Genomic DNA, 19165 nt, shown 5'->3' with positions numbered 1-19165 from the left:
GTACAGTACTGTATGTGTATATTTTCTCAAAAAAATAAGTTATACACTTATAAAGGTGTTTCTAGATAGCTAGTTTAATACCACTGGATCTACCATACCAATGCTCGAATAAGCGCTGAGGCACATTTTTGGAGGCTTCAGCGCGGTGCTTATTTGTGAGTGGCGCTTATAAAAAATATTGGCGGGATGCTTTGGGTTTTCATTGTGTTATTTATTCATTTTAACACTGTATACATTGTATTTAAAATCCTGTTTCTCAAACAGTTTCTTTTACTTACAAACAAGCAAACAAACTCTCGCATATTCGAAACTGGTGCTTAGTGAAATATGTAACGTTGGTGCAGCTCTTATTCGAGCATTTACAGTAAACACAATTAATACTTTGAGAAGAATGTGCCCTATCAAAACTCCAAGGGAACATTATAATACCACCTTGCCTTACGGCATAGTAGATTTTGATTGTCGATGGGTAAATTGAAAGAAAATTTCTGTATGTTATACTGTATAAAATACATAAAAGTATAGATGAATATTGGATCTCCATTTTTGCGATGTTTCCAATTATTTTTGTCAATATATCTTCGTCTCAAGACTCATCTCTTTAGTTTATTTTAATTTGTTTAATTTGTTTATTTAATTTCTAGCGCACAGAGACCTATGTATTTTGCGCTTTACAAATCCAAATTATTATTATTATTATCAGCAACAGGCACTGTCGTATAAATTCAAATGTAAATTTCAAACTATACTTCATATCAGAATGATTTTTCGACAATCAATATAAATGCACTAGTTTCAATATGGTACAGTGAATATTTTGAAAAGGCATGAACTCAAGATTTATCATGCATCATAAATGTTACCTCCTGATTTTTGAACAAATAAGAACCATAATAATTATTTGATAATTATCGTTTCATGGTGAAGCATGTTTGTTCATATACTATAGTAAAAATAAAATATGCTCTCAAATAATAGTAGGCCATGTTCTAACACTTCATAAACACATTCAAAACATAATACTGCTCATTTATTTAAAAAGATATAATTATCGAATTTTAAATAGATTGCATACTGTTAATTTGCAAAGAATATTTTCTTGCTAAAAATAATTTACTTATTATAAGTTAATATTGCACATATTGACTTTCATTATTACTATATATTTACTATATTATATTATTATATTATTAATATTATTATTATATTTATTGTTAATATTGCACATATTGAATTTCATTATTACTATATATTTACTATTATTATATTATTATATTACATTTACTATAGTATTACTATAGTAAAAATGAAATATGCTCTCAAATAATTGTAGGCAATGTTCTTTGATCAGGTTTATCATCAGTATACTGGTAGAAGATTGTTTTGTTAAAAAATATGAAAAACACTTCATAAATACATTCAAAACATAATACTACTCATTTATTTAAAAAGATATAATTATCAAATTTTTAAATACATTGCATACTGTTAATTTGCAAAGAATATTTTCTTGCTAAAAATAATTTACTTATTATAAGTTAATATTGCAAATATTGAATTTCATTATTATTAGTTTATTAGCTCCACACACGACAGTTAGTCTTTTAATTACACACATAAAATAGTAAATTTCCATCTTTGAGCGACAGCCAGTGCATTGCTATATTGACTGTACTGCCCAACATCCGCACTTAAAACAGCGATGGCATACTTAAGAATTTAGGTTGGAGTGGAACACTATTCAGAATGATTTGATTATTAACCTTCATGACCCCTTTATTATATCCTATTTACATTTGAGGTAGGCCTACCTATATTATCATGGTCAGGCTAAGACAAATGAATGCATTGATGTATAGCATTCTGTCATAATTGGGAAAAAGTTTAGTGAAATAATAGGTTTTAAAAAGTTTACTTTATCATTATTATATATTTGTAGATGTTTTCAAATAGACACTCAACCAAAAAAAAAAACAACAACATAGTTTTGACATGAAAACATTTTTATAAGTGCAAACATTGTTTCAAGTGCTATTTTTCAAGTCCTAAACTAAAAAACAAAATTCAACCTCAACCCCAACCATACTGGGTAAAATGGTGGGCGGGTAAAATGGTGAGCAAGTATTATGGCTCAACAAGCGTGTACAGTAGTTATTCAAGATGGGCTCTTGGGATCGGGATCATGTAGCATCTACAGGCTACATCACCCCTGATGGTGAATTGGGTTTGTAGATCAGGAAGTAAACCCTGCTCTCTTCCAAGAGTTGCATTCTTCAACATGCCCAAGGGCCATGTTGTATTCAGAACCAACAAAAGAATGTATGCTAAACCTATAATTTACCAGGAAAGCAGCCTAAAAGATAGAATGCAACCACAGACAACCACTGCATTCATTTCATATTGCTCTTAATTACTCATTAACTTGATTTCGCTAAATCAAAATGAATGCATGAATCCATGGTATAAATCTATCATGAATCTGACTTAAAATTAAAAATGAATATTTTGGAATCTTTAATATAAGGATTTTTTTCTGTAATGTAAAAATACAATTTTATTATTTTTTCTGTAAAGTATTTTTTTAAACAAAATAAACAATCTATTAATTTATAATTTACTCGGTCTTTCAGAAATTTACACAAAAGCAGAACCCCTGCAATAAACATGTTGGTTTCATCAGGATCTGGGAATGTGGAAATTGCTTTTGTAGTGAGTTTTTTTTTCTGACACCCAAGTGCATCAGCTCCTAGATGCATATATTGACTTTTTTAATAATGATTTCCACAAAGCTATGTGGTGAGTGTTAAGTCAATAGGGACAGGCATAGTCACATTACATTATAATTTTTTATAACAATAGCCATGTCAGATCTATTTCATTCCTAGCCTCAATATTTCTCGTAAAATAAAGCAAAGAAAACCATCATCGTTTTCCTAATTTTTCTATGCTGTCATGTTTTTTTAGGTGAACTGTGGATGCAAGGGGTTCATACAATCTCATGAATATTCATGTCAACAGAACGTAACACACAATAGGCCTACAGCTGTACAATTATTAGCAAAAACAGAATCTATCTAAATTAATTATACAGACGATTATAGTGGGCCCTGGAATAATCTATTTCCATACCAAAAAAAATAGTATAAACTATAACAGGCTATTCCATTTATTGTAGAGGGGTATTTATCCATACACGCCTTATGAAAATTATTTTCAAATTGTTTAAATCTGTTATATTTATCAAAATAATATATTGCCACACCTTTATTACTGAAGTATCAATAAAGGAAGTTATTTCACCAGTAATATATTCTATTATTGCATAGAGGATTCTTCATATTTAAAAGATTTTCCTTTATATAAATTTCTGGCTTTTTTTAAATTGAGCAGTCATGCACCCATAATAATAATTAAAAAAAAAGGATATAAATAATATATAATTACTAAATAGGTCCATGGTATAATGGATTATGCCTTCCTGCAAAATGGTAAATCAATAGAATCAATACAAAATACATCACTGAGTCTACAACTGGATGAACAAGCATCAATTAAGTACATCAAGGACACAAATTAATGGAGAAAACAACACTGGATATGATTTCCTTGCAACTCATATTCTTTTTTTAAATAGTAGAATAATATTATTTTCACAATAGGGTTGACAATCAGTAATTGTCCCACTAAAAGGGTGGAGAACACCATAACAATGGTTATTTCCAAAACCATATTTTAACACAGTGTACCATACTGTTAAATAATCATTATAGATTTTGTGAATAAAAAAAACCTTTAAAAATCCAATCTAAACATTAAATAGCATTCAAAAGATATAATAAGTTTTTCACACATAAAGGAAACAATCTGTATTAGGTGATCTAATCTATAAATTGATCTGTACAGCAAATTTAAGGTTCTATTGTTTGCAAAAGAATAGAAAGAAATATAACTATGTCTGATAATTAGCAAGGAATTCTTTCATGGCATTAATTTTCAGTTGAAAGCATACTGTACTGCATTCGGGGGGGGGGGGGGGGGGGGGGATGTGTGGGGAACAGACATCAGGGAGAGCTGAATACTATTAATCTAATTAGTCATAAATTCTTATCAATCCTACTTTATGAAACATGTATACCATTATCATAATTACAATTTGTTTAATTGATTTATTACTATTTTATTTCAATTCAGTAAAATCCACTGTAAATTATAATAACAATGATATTATGTACAATACTAAGTTTTTCATAAATGGTTTGTATACTCTGTATCCATGGATACTGCATGTGAAAATCTGCCTCACTTGTATCCACCATGAACTGCCCTGGATAAGAAGTGAGAATCTTGTGCTGTTGCGGTATCACAAAGACTATCCGTACTGCAGCCAGATGCATGTATAATTACTCAATTGTCGGAGATCTAAGTGGTCATTAGGATAATTCGCAGGCCTAACATGTAATTAAGTTGATAATAATGAAAGAGTGACCGACAGCTTGTGTCCTACTACAGAGGGCTATCTTGCACCGTTTGGAAAAAAAAAAATACTATGCCTCTAAAGAGTAACCACAAAATATAATGTTTGACACTACAGTTCAATAAAACCAAAATATGAAGATCGTAGGCCTACTATACGAATTATTATGCCTTGGTTCATGAACATGAATTTTTGACTGAATTGTAAAGCTACACAACAAGTGGGTGTCTTGTACTGTATACTGTACGATAGTGGTAACCCATGAGCTATTTGTTGTTCATTACCGACTAGGCATTTGCATGTGTTAGGCTTACCTATTGCACAAGAATTCAGCTGTAGAAGTCCTTCGGTTTAAAATAGGTTAAGTTCAATTCATAAGACCTATCTAATTTTGCAGACAATGTGATTGTATCCAACACCCCAAAGCAAATTTTATCTGCTTTAAGTCTCAAAATTACGAACTTAGACTAATGTAGAAAAAGCAAGCACTTGTTAAATCAAGAAATATTTCCTATAAAAAAACGCTGTAACTTCTGTAACTTATTCAATTTGTGTATACAGCTTCTTCCAAATTTATCTTATGTGTAAATTTTGTTATATTTAAGTTAGCTATTTTAATAAATAAATCTGTAACTGTATTTTCCTATAGATCAATAAATATAGCCCTTCAATATGCTTATTTATTGTTAAAAGGATAGGCCTAATTTTTTACTGCAATAATTTTAAAATAAAATTTATGTTAAAATAATAAAACCGAATATGGAATTATCAAAGGGTGGGTCATCTAATTCTTCCTGCGGCTGGGTTTGTCTGGGTTGTAATCCCATATGGTAGATTAATTAAGCTGTCACCTAGACTCAAGGCTCGACTTCATCATCAGCTATTGTCAGTCCACTGCTGGACAATGTTTCAGGATATCAATGCCAAATCAATCTTTTTCTCTGGCTGTGTTGCACCATTTCACTCTTCCCCTATAAATTTCGATCTCATCTCTTAATCTTTTACGTTGTTTTCCCTTGTTCCTTTTGCCATCCATGGGGTCTGTTACTGTTTGTATTTGTTTGTACCCCTGCTGACTACAAGTTCATCAACCGGAATAAAAACCACTGAGCCAAACCGCATTTTTACCATTATTTTTATCAATGTTAATAATAATAATATTAATTTTAACTTTTTTATGGGTCGATAAATCCTGGGTACCGTAAGATATCTCGATAATAGTTAGCCTAACCCTCTTTAGCGTAAAGGCACCATATTTTTCGACATTAAATGTGGAATACCCTGGCTCTAAAACAAGCATGAATATTTAGATACTCAAAATAATTAAAATGCAGTTCCACTTTAGAAACAATCAAAGTATTTATGTAAACTTTAACAGCCAAGATATAACTTCATTCTCTTCTTACTGCTTAACTTATTTCGATTCATTTTTCTTTTGATATTCTCATTCAAACATTTCAATTGCACTCTTGCAGGGAGAAAGTTAATCATTTTCCGTTTAAATTAGATGCATTTCAAGCTACCTGTAGTTTCAATGTTTTTGTTAGCTTGTTGTCTTTATTCACAATAGTTTTAAAGCATATATCAATTAACCATTCATACAGTTAATTAATATAATTCAGTTACAGTACAGTAAATAACTAAGTAAAGCCCTTTATTTTCATGATCGCGAAATTTAAGGGCGCACAAAAATAGCAAAATTCTAAATGATAGTTGTGTCTTCAAAATTACAGGCTATAGCTTTCTTGGCTGCCTAGGCCATTACATCACACTTCACTTCACATAGCCAGACAGAGTGTTAGTGGTGTAGAGTGGCGGTACTAGCTAAGGCCAAATAAAAAAAAGTATTAGTTTATCACCCTCTCGTGCATGTTTTCTATGGTACTAAAAAAATATTTTGAAAGAAATATTTTTTTTCATTTTTTGTATTAAATAGTATATATTGTTTCTATTATCTTAATCATGTTTCACTTTGAATATCAATGTACGAGCAAACAACCAAGAGTGATATTTAGCTTTAGGAAAAAAAAAAAAATTTTTTATAAAACAGGATTTAAAACCATAATCGTTTAACTTCTTTTCTAATTTTTACATGCCCTGGAGTAGCTGCAGTAGGCCTGCTTTGGTAGCTAGCCTAAAAAACGGGAGGGTACAGTCGGTGATTTCTTGAAAAATCAGAAGAAACTCACCACAATTTGGGAGCTCTATTCTGACTAGCACAAATATAGACTAAGAGACATAATTTTTGGCTTCTGCATCATGTTAAAAAAACGACTGAAAATTGTACACAGTAATGGCGGAAATAGAAGAAAACGAAATATTTTAAATTGTAAAATCACAAAAATAAAGGGCAGCGAAAATAATGGGCTTTACAATATTAGTAAAATTCCCTAATATAATAACAATTTGATGATATTAACAGTTCAATAAAATTTCATGATTAATATTGACAATCATATGTACTAATTAATAACAATTATTTAATATTAATACTTTAAGGATAGCAATGTTTAGCATGGAGAAAAAGTTGTTGAATACAAACCAAGATGATGCTATTGACCGATTCAAAATCAATTTCATACTGTGCATCATGAACTTTAAAGAGCTGCTTGTCTTGAATTATTCACATTAAAATAACAAAGAGTATAATGTCTTCCATAGAATCAGAACATGATGAGCATTCAGTTCCTTTGCAATTATCATTATTTTAAAATTTCGATCGCTCTAAATAATGACCATTTTGGCGAAAAAATGTAGTTAGTAAAACTGAACATCAACAATTTACCATTGGAATGCTAGGGTTTCAACATATTAACAAGGCTGAACTGTTAAAATCTGTCCTTTTCTGGTTGGCTCGCATTTAATACACATCATTGAGACAGTCTTCTTCATTTGACCTTTGCGTCTTATCACCACTATTTCCCATGTGTAAAATGTAAACAAACAGATATGTTCTGATATTGTACCTGATTAAAGTCACATGACCAGCAAGAGATAAAATGTCAAACAAAATTCAAGCACTGAACGTGTTCACTAATATCTAAAATGCACTACTGTGCATGTTTTCTAATATCTTGCATACACAACTGTGCACCAACATTTAACATACTGTGCATACTCACTTAACACTTTCTATAATATACCTGGACTATAAGAAGCCTGGATATCAGATATTATCATATCACTGGCCTGGACATTATGACTGAGGCCACACCATCATCTGCTACCAGAGCAACAAGTGATGTGCAACTTCACCCAGCAATTAGATGCTGGGTGAATTCAAAGTATTAAGAGGGATTTTCCTTACCTGTAAGCAGTCAAGCGCAATATTTACGATGCGGGCTGATTTCGATTGACAGGCTAGCTCAAATGGCAGGAAATATTTATCGGCCGCGATGATGTTGATGTTGCTCTGTGGTAAAGGAAGCGCCGAAGACTCTTTTGGGCTCCTGAAGAATTTAAAAAAATTTAAAAAAAAATCAGACAAAATAAACAAAAACGAAAGAAAACTATTATAAAAACTATGATGCATTAAAGAACAGTGATTTTTACACTGCTTCTGTGTACATACTGTAAATCGGTAGATCTAAAAATTTATCTACTGTGTATTGGGTAAAAAAAAAAGGACAGACAGTTGCAAATTCAGATTGATAGACATGCACACTTACTTTGTTTCCCCTTGTTCAGATTTTATCTCACCTGGAAAATAGAATTAAAACAAAATGTTAACAATAATTACGGTAATAATCCCAGGTTATCAAAATTGTTAGATTTATTATCTATATTTTTTGTTTTTATTCGAGTATAATTAAACAAAGTAACATTTATTTATTATTATGTTTATCCTTGATACTGTAGTATAAAAAAGATTGACTGGTTTTTTTTTTTATTCAATGAGAATACTAAAAAAAAAAAGGAATTGCAACAATTCTGTTTGAAACAATTATGTTGACAGCTTTTTATTCTATAACATTAAAGAAGAGAATTAATTTATTTAAATTTATGCATAAGAAAATGGGCTTCCAGCTAACAGGTTATCCAATCAATGCCGGCTTATGTCCTTGGAAGACATTACAGGGATCAATGTTTGTCGACCACCCAGGGATTAAAATATAATTTTTCTAATGTATTGTTTTTTTGTGCGGAATTTAACCGTACTGTACTATTGCAGGAATACACTATTACGGGACTCAACAGGAAGCGGAGGCTGTTTCATTTAGGTTCATTTCAATATTTCTTACTGAAACCATCATGGGTCAATATCCGGGAAAACTAATCAGAGTATTACTGAAGAAAAAAAAAAGACAAACATGTCTGTATGTGTACCGATATCCAATCTTGATCCAATAGCCATGGGTACAAATTATCTATGCAGATGGCACAGTATAAATGCTGGGTTATTACTGTATTATCAGTGCTGTAATTTTCCTACAAAGCACTGTACTAAACAATTTACTAATATAATTTTTTTTAATACATAAATTTGCATATAAAAATAATCTCATTTAATTGGCATCTATTCTATAATAATTTTTTATTAATTAAATCTGAGCTATGGTTTGCTAGTTTATATTGAAAAGGTCATCAAGAATCATCTTGTACTTAATAATTTAAAATTACAACAGTGCTTAGAAATAAATTATTGCAGCCTACAGTACAGAATGTCTTTCCAATTCAAAAGAAATTAAAGCGTTGTGGTCCTAAATGATCAATCTTGCTAGATAGCAAATAAATAAAAATTGTTTAATATACTAATAAATTGAATAAAAGTATGGGATGGTAGGATCATTTGCAACATTATTATAATAACTATAGGTTAGTATGATATGTCTGGTATGCTTGAACCTCAATGCTTGTACTGATATTAAAACAACATACTGTTCTTAAGCACTGACTAATCCACCAAAACTATGATGATATCATAGTCTAAAAATAGAACCAACTACTTAGTATGTGTGGCTTCTCCATCACATTTAAAATTGGTGGCAATTCAATGATAATATTCGCAGTTTTTTCCTTTTGGTTGCATAAACATACTGTCTGGGTGGTGAAATCAGACAAAAAAAAAATAAATCAAAACACTGACTTTTTCATTTGAAAGAAAAATTAAGTTATCACCTTAAATGATAGGAACAATTCAGTTTTCATTAATTTGGATTTTATATTTGAAAATGACAACTAGTCAGTTAAGGGTCTAAGGAAAGGTATGTTAATATTAGCATGGTATAAAGTATTCTCAAAATCTCTCTAATTTCTATTGAAAAATATACACTACAGTTCAGTGTTTGATTTGTTAATGTTACTGTTACTTACTTACTGTTTAGTAATCCTTCAACAAGAAGCCTAAATGAATTCATTGCAAATGAATGTGTCAGTACATTTCTGAGAATGTCTGTAAATTATTAATTACCAAGGTACAGTATACCGTAATACAAATTTGAATGTATTTTTCAAGTCATTTAGCTCAAATCTTGAGTATTGTAATTAAGCATCCTGTTGTAGTAAATATTTTAACCACATAAACTCGCATTCATGTATTCTCAAATGTAATGGTTAAGTCAATTGTGATGAGGTTAAGTATAAGCTGCTAGTCATGTAAATCCTAATAAACAACATTAAACCAATGAAGCATATCACAGTCCTCCATGATAGGAGTAAGAATTGGAGTAGATACCAGTATTCCCCAAGTGCAAATTACAGTATAGTGAATCTACTTTATATGAAACACATTATTTGAATAGTTTACATTATTTTTCGGCACATGCTTGAAAGATTACTAACACTATTGAATATATTGTTACAATTTTCTCTGATACCTTTGTTTGACTCTAACAAAACACAGACAATAGAATATTACAAGTTATACTTCTAAATACTCAATTGTTCAGAACTTGGAGACAATCCACTATTATTTTCTGAAAATGTAATACTGGATTTTTATCTGTAATATTGTTTTGTCTGTAAAGTACAAACCCACATTATTTCACTATATGGGAAATAAATTTTTGGATTGTGGTGGATGGATCATGGAGGAATATTAGTTTGGATGTTGTTTAACATCTTGGTACCCTGAGCAATAACATATTCATACAGTATGTCTAATCTCCCTCCTTTCATCCTACTCCTTCTCTGAAGATCATTATAATAAAATATATTGACAACACAATCGATACATACAGTACAAGGGAGCCTTCAGTAGTTTTTTTTTTTTCCAAATGCATGAATTTCAGCTTACAAATATGCCTTTATTAATTATCATATAGCCGACACTTTCCAAACTGCCAACAAGAAACAACATTAGCTTGATATTTCAATTCATGTCTATACTGTATGTACAGGTGGAACAAGTCTTCTCGGATAAGGAGGATAAACCACAGGCCCAACGTACACAATTGGCTCATGTGCACTATGAGGAACCCAGTACATCCGAGATAAATACAGGGGATTACTCCAGTGTACTGGTCCTTCTCACAGCCCCTGTTGGACTTATCCAGATATGCTAAACAGGCGTACAGTAGATGAGTAACTGAATAGAACTAGAATGATACAGGTAACATGAAAAAATTGGAATGGAACATGAGAATGGGGGAAGGTCTCAAATGTCATCTCAAATGTAAGCTCTTGAGAATTTCTTGTTTCTATATAAATTGAAATATTCTATTAATTACAAACAGATAAATTAGAACAAAAACCAATCCACCAGCAACAAGATCAATTCCAAATTTTGATCCTTTTAAATTTCAAATCCTTCTCTTTCCCCTATACTCATCCTTGTGAAATGTGAATCATGTTTGAAAACAATTGTTGTTAATTGTAGTAAGAAGTTCCAAGTTAAATGCCTAGCAATGTGTATTTATCATTTTTGTATTAATACAACGATTTTCCCTGAATATGTTGTTAATGCATTCAGCTAGGCCTTAGTCTATATCAAATTTTTCACTATTTTTGGAAATATTCATCTGATACCTGCATTGTAAATGACAAGTGAAAAACTTTGTTTTCACCGTTAATGTACTACAGTACTACCAAACATGATTTATATTATTATTAGCTGCAGAATTTTCATAGAACTCAATGAGATAGGCCTAGGGCTAGTGGGGCTAGGGCCTAGGCTATGATTACGTCATTTTGTTGAATACTCAAAAGGATCTCCTTCAGTTGGGACTTGACATCGAGAAATTATACTAGCTAGGCTATAGTAATTATGCTACTTATATACGTAGTAGAGAAAAAAATAAAAGGCTTGCCTACCTATTGCCTAGCCTTTGGAAGTCCTAAGAGGGCATCCCCCTCCTTTGACTCTGTCTAGTCTGAAATGGTTAGGGTTCTCTTCCCTTCCTGCTTGTTTGCTGTAGTACTAAGTAGCCTTGGCCTAGGTCCTAGCCTAGTTAGTAGGCTGCAGGTATTAGGCCTAGTATTAGGCTAGCCTATGGTACTATTATGTTACACCAAAATCATATCGTAGTTTTGCCTGGAAATAAGCTTTTCTAATCATAAGACCAAATGCAAAAGAAACAAGTACTGTATGCCCAAACTCCACCTGGGCCTAGGCTGGCTCATGAACCAATATAAGCCTAGGCCTAGGGCCTACGCCCCCCTTTCGCGGGAGTACAGCTACTTCCTTACCCAGTGCAACTTCGCAGGCCTTTTTCAGTTGTGAGTTGTACGATTTCTTCGTTTCTTTTTCATTTAGTATTTTTTCCAAAGCTCTGCGTAAAAACATATTATTAGACTTCAGAGCGTCCTGCATCTTGTAGATCACTTATTGCGACAGTCAGAAGAGCAAAATTAGGATGAACAAGAAACATAAATTATAATATTATTGTTCTGCCATCAATTACAAGATTCCACATCACCGGTGGTGATAGCGGCCATACTTGAACTTGTAATGTCACGTGATTTACAGAGGGCTCCCTTGCGATTATTTTAACACTCACGGTGTACCACCACATGTACTTGTAAACCGTCATCCACCACCGACAGAGAGTAATGTAATATCAATATTGGACTATATAGGTATAAAAAAGCCTACGAGTGATTAGTATAAAGATAAGTAACGAAATATACAATGTGATGTTCGTCATTCTCAGTCTTACTTGTCTGCCGCCTGATTTAATTGTATCAGTTTCATACTGTCTGTCATGACCTGCTGAAATATTGAAAATTCAATTTAAGTTACTAAATGACAATTACAATTCTGTATCCTGTCAATGGTCATATAAATAATAGGCCTACTTTTCCTGAATTTTTTTTACATAGGCCTAGACCCGGTTAAATTGACGGTAATCACTTAAAGGATTTTTGTAGCGAATGAATAAAAAAAAATTTCCGATCTGTTCCTGTTAGAAGCTATTCGATCCTTATAAATTAGCTGGTCAAAATTTATTTGAATAATAGTCGAGGTTTTCCTTGATTTAACTGCAACTGTGTACAATATGTGTGTATTTTTGTACGGTCAAAGAAATAAATGAACGTCAATTATAACTAAATAAAATTAATTAAAGATTATGAAACTAGTACTTTGAGATTTATCTACCATTTTTGAGAGCTCATTTGAGTTGTCGAGGAGTACAAAATAATTCTCAAATGAGTAATTCAATACCCTGTATATGTACGTACTTGTCAAGTAAAAGAAATAAGGGGTCATCCATAATTATCAACATTTTCAAAAGAGTACAAAACATACTCTGTTACCCCCTCCCTCCCCCCGAAAGAGTACACAGTAAAATGTTGATTTGTGTCATTTTGAGATCAACATTTTATGTTTTTCATAAAAGAGTACTTATGCCTACACTTTCAACCCCCTCTTCCCCAAAGCATATGTTTTGTACTCTTTCGAAAACTTTGATAATTATGGATGACCCCTAAATGAACGTCAATTATAACTAAATAAAATAAATTAAAGATTATAAAACTAGTTCTTTGAGATTTTTCAACCATTTTTGCGAGCTCATTTGGGTTGTCGGGAAGGGAAAAAATCCTCAAATGAGAAATTCAATATTTCTACTTGTTACATTAGGCTAAGGTATCTCTTATATTTAATATTTATCAATGGTTCAATCAGCTCTAGGTCTACCGAGAGAAAAATGCGCCCTCTGTTGTCAAAATCTTCACAAACTTTTTCAGTCAGGCAAATGGCGGAGGAAGTTGAGCGTGATGATTTCTGGCATAATTTAGATAAACTACACGAAGAAAATATACTTCATGAACGAATAACTGTTCTAAGCAAAGAAAACGAGAAACAAGCAGATGATTCAGATAAAGAGGGCTCTTCATTACGTCAAAGGTAGGCTAAACATAGATGGTGAACGCAGCACAAACATCAGACATATCGATCAATTTATTCTAATCAGGGGATAGCCTGCTTTTCTCAGAATTCATTGATGGTGGTGGTGGTGGTGGTGGTAGTTACGCGACGGTAGGCCGGGGGCAGGCCCATATGGCCTAGGTAATGGCCTATTTTATGCCTAGTTAGTAATTTATAGGCTGATTCTACCCACAGTAAAATTTCTAAATCTTGATTATGTCAATTGTATGTTTCCTTTTTCCTATTTTTTTACTTCGTTTAACACTGCATGATTTCATATGTCGGCGCGATGCTCTCCAACCTATCTAAAAAAGATACGCATAGGCCTAGGCCTATTTCTTGTTATTGTTCTTATAATGTATTGTTTTTTCTTCAGAAATGAAGTGCTGAGAAAATTAGAAGTTGTTATGGAGAAAGTTATTGAAAGTTTACGACAGTGGGAAGCGCCTGTAATTGAGCTTGGTAATCGTACAAGCTGGCAAAATGTAAGGTAGGTAGGGGTTGAATTGTATTTTTAATATTTTTTTTTTTTTTTGATCACCAAATCCATTAATTCTTAACTCATCATTTTCTACACATTTGTACATATAACTAATCAAAATAGACCTATACACTGGGTAATAAAAAGAATATACAACCGTTAGTGGGCGTCCTACACAGGCATGACGTTTTTACGAACGGGACTTTGCTCTCTTGTTCTATTTATACTCTTTGGTGGTAGAGTTACGCGACGGTAGGCCGGGGGCAGGCCCATATGGCCTAGGTAATGGCCTATTTTATGCCTAGTTATTAATTTATAGGCTGATTCTACCCACAGTAAAATTTCTAAATCTTGATTATGTCAATTGTATGTTTCCTTTTTCCTATTTTTTTACTTCGTTTAACACTGCATGATTTTATATGTCGGCGCGATGCTCTCCAACCTATCTAAAAAAGATACGCATAGGCCTAGGCCTATTTCTTGTTATTGTTCTTATAATGTATTGTTTTTTCTTCAGAAATGAAGTGCTGAGAAAATTAGAAGTTGTTATGGAGAAAGTTATTGAAAGTTTACGACAGTGGGAAGCGCCTGTAATTGAGCTTGGTAATCGTACAAGCTGGCAAAATGTAAGGTAGGTAGGGGTTGAATTGTATTTTTAATATATTTTTTTTTTTTGATCACCAAATCCATTAATTCTTAACTCATCATTTTCTACACATTTGTACATATAACTAATCAAAATAGACCTATAGTTAATTATTATTTATAATAATACATATACATACACAATAATATCTGTTTTATTGTTATTTGCTATCTTTCTTTTAAATTTTTGTTGAATTATTTTAAATAAGAATTGTCAATTTTTCTGAATATAAATTAATATATAAATTAATATAGACCTAATATATAGGTCTATATTAATAATGCAATTACACTTCTAAGTTTTTCAGCTGATGTAGGACTCAAGTTGAACAAGGGAACAAATGTTTGTGAATTAAGATTTGATGCAATTAAGTCAACTAATAGGTTTGGTGAGTAGCTTAAAAACATATGGCTTAGGCCAAGAGGGGATGAAAAGGAAAATGTCATATGAAGGGTATTAGATTGTGGGTTAAATTCTTTTTATGGATATAAACAATAACAAAGAGGTGGAATTTCTATTATTTTTATTATTTATAAAAAATCTTTATACAGTACTGGGTAACCTGTTACAGAGAAGTCTGTCTATTGTTCTCCCACATGGACTTGTTAAGATTTGTAAAGTAATTTTTTTCAAAGAGGCTTAAAAAGTGGATTTGTCATGAGAAAAAAATGCTGCTGTGAAAGGAATTGAACCCATGACCATGGAATTAGACGACAACCATCTTAACCCCGCAAGCTATTCAACTCCACACCAAAGCATAACCTAGTACAATAAACCACCAATTTATAAACATGTATTTTTTTCTTTGTACAGCTGTCACGTTAAGTCTGATGTCTGAATGCTATAAGCTAGTACAAAGCAATACATTCTCAACTAAACGGTAGGTTTCCATGTATTAAAAAAGTTATTATCATTATATAACTAAATGCGACTGAAGACCAATATCTTGTTAAATTACATTTTGCCAGATTATAATACCTAAATTAAATTTTAAAAAATAGACTTTTGTAATTGGACTTGGGTTTCTTAGAATCAGAGGTAATGTGGTGTAAAACAACAAGCTACGGTACTGACTGATACTTCACTTGTTCATTATAATTTAAATGTTCACATATATAACATGAGTCAAATAGTGGGCTTAGATCATGTAAGATGTGACACCAGGTATACAAATCTCGGGAAAACATGGGGATACTACTTTAACTCCCATAAAATTCAAGGTTGACATTTTTTTTTATCTCCAACAAACAAGTGCTGAAAAATACATGCATATGTCTTATCAGACTCCTTTTTATGCTTATGTGATTATGTTCAAAATATTAATACTACTTATTATTGTCTATGTGATTAAGGCAAAATATAAAATTCTTTAATATTGACCTGTAATTTTTTAGGGACATCTATTACAATGATCCTCAATTATATGGAAGTCAGTCAGTAGTGGATCAGCTAGCTGACAGCATTGCTTGTATGTTGTCTGTTCCACGGCATCATCTACACTTGGTGAGCAAAACAATTGGGGAATCTGGGTAGATATTTTATTTTTTTTAAATAATCAGAATCATATTTATTTTCATAATCAATAGAAAATATGAAATAGAATATTAACACCATCAATTTTAGTTGCTATTATCTCATTGTTACTATTTCATATTCAACCTCTTGGTTATTTTAGTTGGCAACATCTAAAGGATGTCTAGCTGGGGATCTAAGCTTCATTGAAGTCGATGGTAACTGCATCAACTGCTCAACATCTACAACTGTAAGTTTATTTTTTATTTTGTTTATCTATTCTTCAAAACCCTATATTGACCACTGTTATTTCTTATATTCTCTATTAGGCCCAGTCTAGTGTGAATCTGGCTTTACTCTTCAATAATGCAGTTTGGCTTTCCATGTCATATTCTCTTTGCTTCTTTTATTTAGTTCATATTTCTTATTTTCTTATTACTTATTCAATGATTATTTGTAATTTAAAGATTTTGTTTTTATTGCAGGGAATTCTTGTGCCCTCACATGTAGAAGGCCTCACTAGTATCCTTTTAGTCTGTCTCTTATACACATCTAGATGTGTATAAGAGACAGATTTTGAGATCAACATTTTATGTTTTTCATAAAAAAGTACTTATTATAATATAGCATACTGATGTAAATATACATAATTGATATGGTTTGACTTTTCTTTTAACAACATTAACAAGATATTCGTTCAGATGCAAAGTTTATTTTAATCATTGAGAAGGATGCAACGTTTCAAAAGCTTCTAGATGATGGTTTACTGGACAGAATCCAGCATTGTATAATCATTACAGTAAGCTTTTATTTCTACATTTATACATTATTTATACATTCATTCAGTTCATATATTTCTTACCACTAGTTTATAAAAGAACAACCTAATAAATTGGGAATATGCATGAATTTGAAGAGTGAAATGGTAAAAATCTCTGCGCAAGATTTATTTGTTTTTATTTGCTAGTGGTTTGATTGTGATACTCCAGTGCTAAATGTCTATTGGAACAGATAGCACATGGGAGCAAATAGAATCTGCCTGGGCTATTAAAATTATGAAAATCAATTATTCAATCAATCAGTCAATCAATCAATCAATTAGTCAGTCAGTCAATCAATCAGTCAATCAATCAATCATTTGATCAATCAATCAATCAATTGATCAATCAATCAATCAATTTATCAGTCAGTCAATCAATTAGTCACTCAGTCAATCCCTTCCATCCACTACTATATTAACAATCACTTTAACCTCAGCCATACTCCTGATATGGTACATTGCTGTGATTTCATCTTCAATTTTGGTTCTGGCAGGGTAAAGGCTTTCCAGACATCAACACTAGGATGATGGTCAAGAGGTTATGGGATTCCTTACATCTTCCTATTTTTGGTCTAGTTGATGCCGATCCACATGGTATGTACAAATTATCAGCATCATCATCATTATCATCATCATCATCATCACCATCATCGTCATCACCTAGAAATGTGTGAGCAAGCAAGAATTCTCACACAAACTAACCCATTTATCACAAATTCAGAATGTTTGCATGTTGTCTCTATGGTACTGTATACTTCATTGTTTAGCTACAGTCCATGGTTGTCACTAAAAGTAGCAAATACAGTGCAATATATTATTATTCATCTTTAATAAATCTTTTCAAACAGGTATTGAAATACTTTGTGTCTACAAATTTGGATCCAAGGTAAATTTGTTTTTTTTCCTTAGACAATATATGTGGCAAAGACAAGTCAGTCACTTGTCGCAAAAATTTAATTGAGTTATTAATATAGCGTTAAACAGTAAAATGAAAGCTATAAAATGGTAAAAGAATCAGTCAAATCTGACATTTGGTCATGAAGTTAGAGAAGTTTAAACATACAGCAGTTTAAAGAACAATATTTGAGAAATCAGCCTTCAAATTTATGATTTTGGGCATTTCTCAGGCAGAAATCATTACCAATTGTTAAAACTGTTTTTTTAACATTGAAAATGGGGAAAATAACAGCATAGAATAAAATATAGATATATAAATGTTAGTTTAGTGTAATAAAATAGATTTTAAAAATGTTGACATTCCAGGGCCCCCCTGTCTTGAAGAAAAACCACAATTCGTTGGGGATAAAAAAATGTATATGTATTTTTTGCATTAGTAGACACAAAATCGATTAAATAAGCCTTTAAAACCCCTTAATTGTCATATTTTTCGTCCCCATGGAACACTTTCAAGAGATTTTGAGTGACCGGGACCCCCTCCCCCACAAATCCTGGTGCCACCACTGTTTATAGGCTTATATTGGCAGGTAGTAAGAGAGCAGCTAGCTCAGTCAGCTGTTGGTACCGTGTGCAAAATGGCCAATGTGCACGTTTAAAGACTATGTAACAAAATCTTACTGCTACATAAACCATATCATAGAGAATAATGATAATAAACAAGACACAATTAAAGCATATAATTTGACTAGCATTATTTTGTAGATATAATTTTCCTTTTATTAACATTTAAATTAATTTCTTCATTCCAGTCATATTCATTTGATTCACACAACCTCACGGTCCCCAGTATACGATGGTTAGGGGTTCTCCCTTCGGACGTGAAACGTCTTCAGATACCTAAGGACAGCTTAATTCCCCTCACCAAAGCAGACATGGATAAAGCTAGTGAACTAATCAAGAGGCCTTACTATACACAGATCCCAAAATGGATGAAGGAGGTATGTTAATAATAATGATTTTAAATATAT

The 19165-nt window shown here is 31.9% G+C and overlaps 2 protein-coding genes across 2 annotated transcripts in view; one reads left to right on the top strand and one right to left on the bottom strand.

The window, feature by feature from the left end:
* LOC117116538 (brefeldin A-inhibited guanine nucleotide-exchange protein 1-like) overlaps positions 1 to 12351 on the bottom strand; it is a 41562-nt gene extending 29211 nt beyond the window's left edge. The window contains exons 1-3 of the mRNA XM_033260595.1: positions 12101 to 12351; positions 8143 to 8173; positions 7782 to 7923 (exon numbers count right to left, since the gene is read on the bottom strand). Of these exons, the coding sequence (XP_033116486.1) occupies positions 7782 to 7923; positions 8143 to 8173; positions 12101 to 12224 (297 nt within the window). The 5' untranslated portion in view covers positions 12225 to 12351. The remainder of the gene's footprint in view (positions 1 to 7781; positions 7924 to 8142; positions 8174 to 12100) is intronic.
* The window catches only part of LOC117116557 (meiotic recombination protein SPO11-like), a 7969-nt gene continuing 622 nt past the window's right edge, over positions 11819 to 19165 (top strand). Inside the window, exons 1-13 of the mRNA XM_033260625.1 lie at positions 11819 to 11876; positions 13601 to 13760; positions 14158 to 14271; positions 14780 to 14893; positions 15208 to 15296; positions 15722 to 15788; positions 16303 to 16411; positions 16584 to 16670; positions 16906 to 16942; positions 17110 to 17219; positions 17735 to 17834; positions 18089 to 18126; positions 18947 to 19135. Coding sequence (XP_033116516.1) covers positions 13609 to 13760; positions 14158 to 14271; positions 14780 to 14893; positions 15208 to 15296; positions 15722 to 15788; positions 16303 to 16411; positions 16584 to 16670; positions 16906 to 16942; positions 17110 to 17219; positions 17735 to 17834; positions 18089 to 18126; positions 18947 to 19135 — 1206 coding nt within the window. The 5' untranslated portion in view covers positions 11819 to 11876; positions 13601 to 13608. The remainder of the gene's footprint in view (positions 11877 to 13600; positions 13761 to 14157; positions 14272 to 14779; positions 14894 to 15207; positions 15297 to 15721; positions 15789 to 16302; positions 16412 to 16583; positions 16671 to 16905; positions 16943 to 17109; positions 17220 to 17734; positions 17835 to 18088; positions 18127 to 18946; positions 19136 to 19165) is intronic.

This window comes from Anneissia japonica, unplaced genomic scaffold (genome assembly GCF_011630105.1).
Source record: "Anneissia japonica isolate Jap-2015-1 unplaced genomic scaffold, ASM1163010v1 scaffold4058_len632159_cov189, whole genome shotgun sequence".
Lineage (NCBI taxonomy): Eukaryota > Metazoa > Echinodermata > Crinoidea > Comatulida > Comatulidae > Anneissia > Anneissia japonica.
This window is presented reverse-complemented; position numbering and strand designations above follow the sequence as displayed.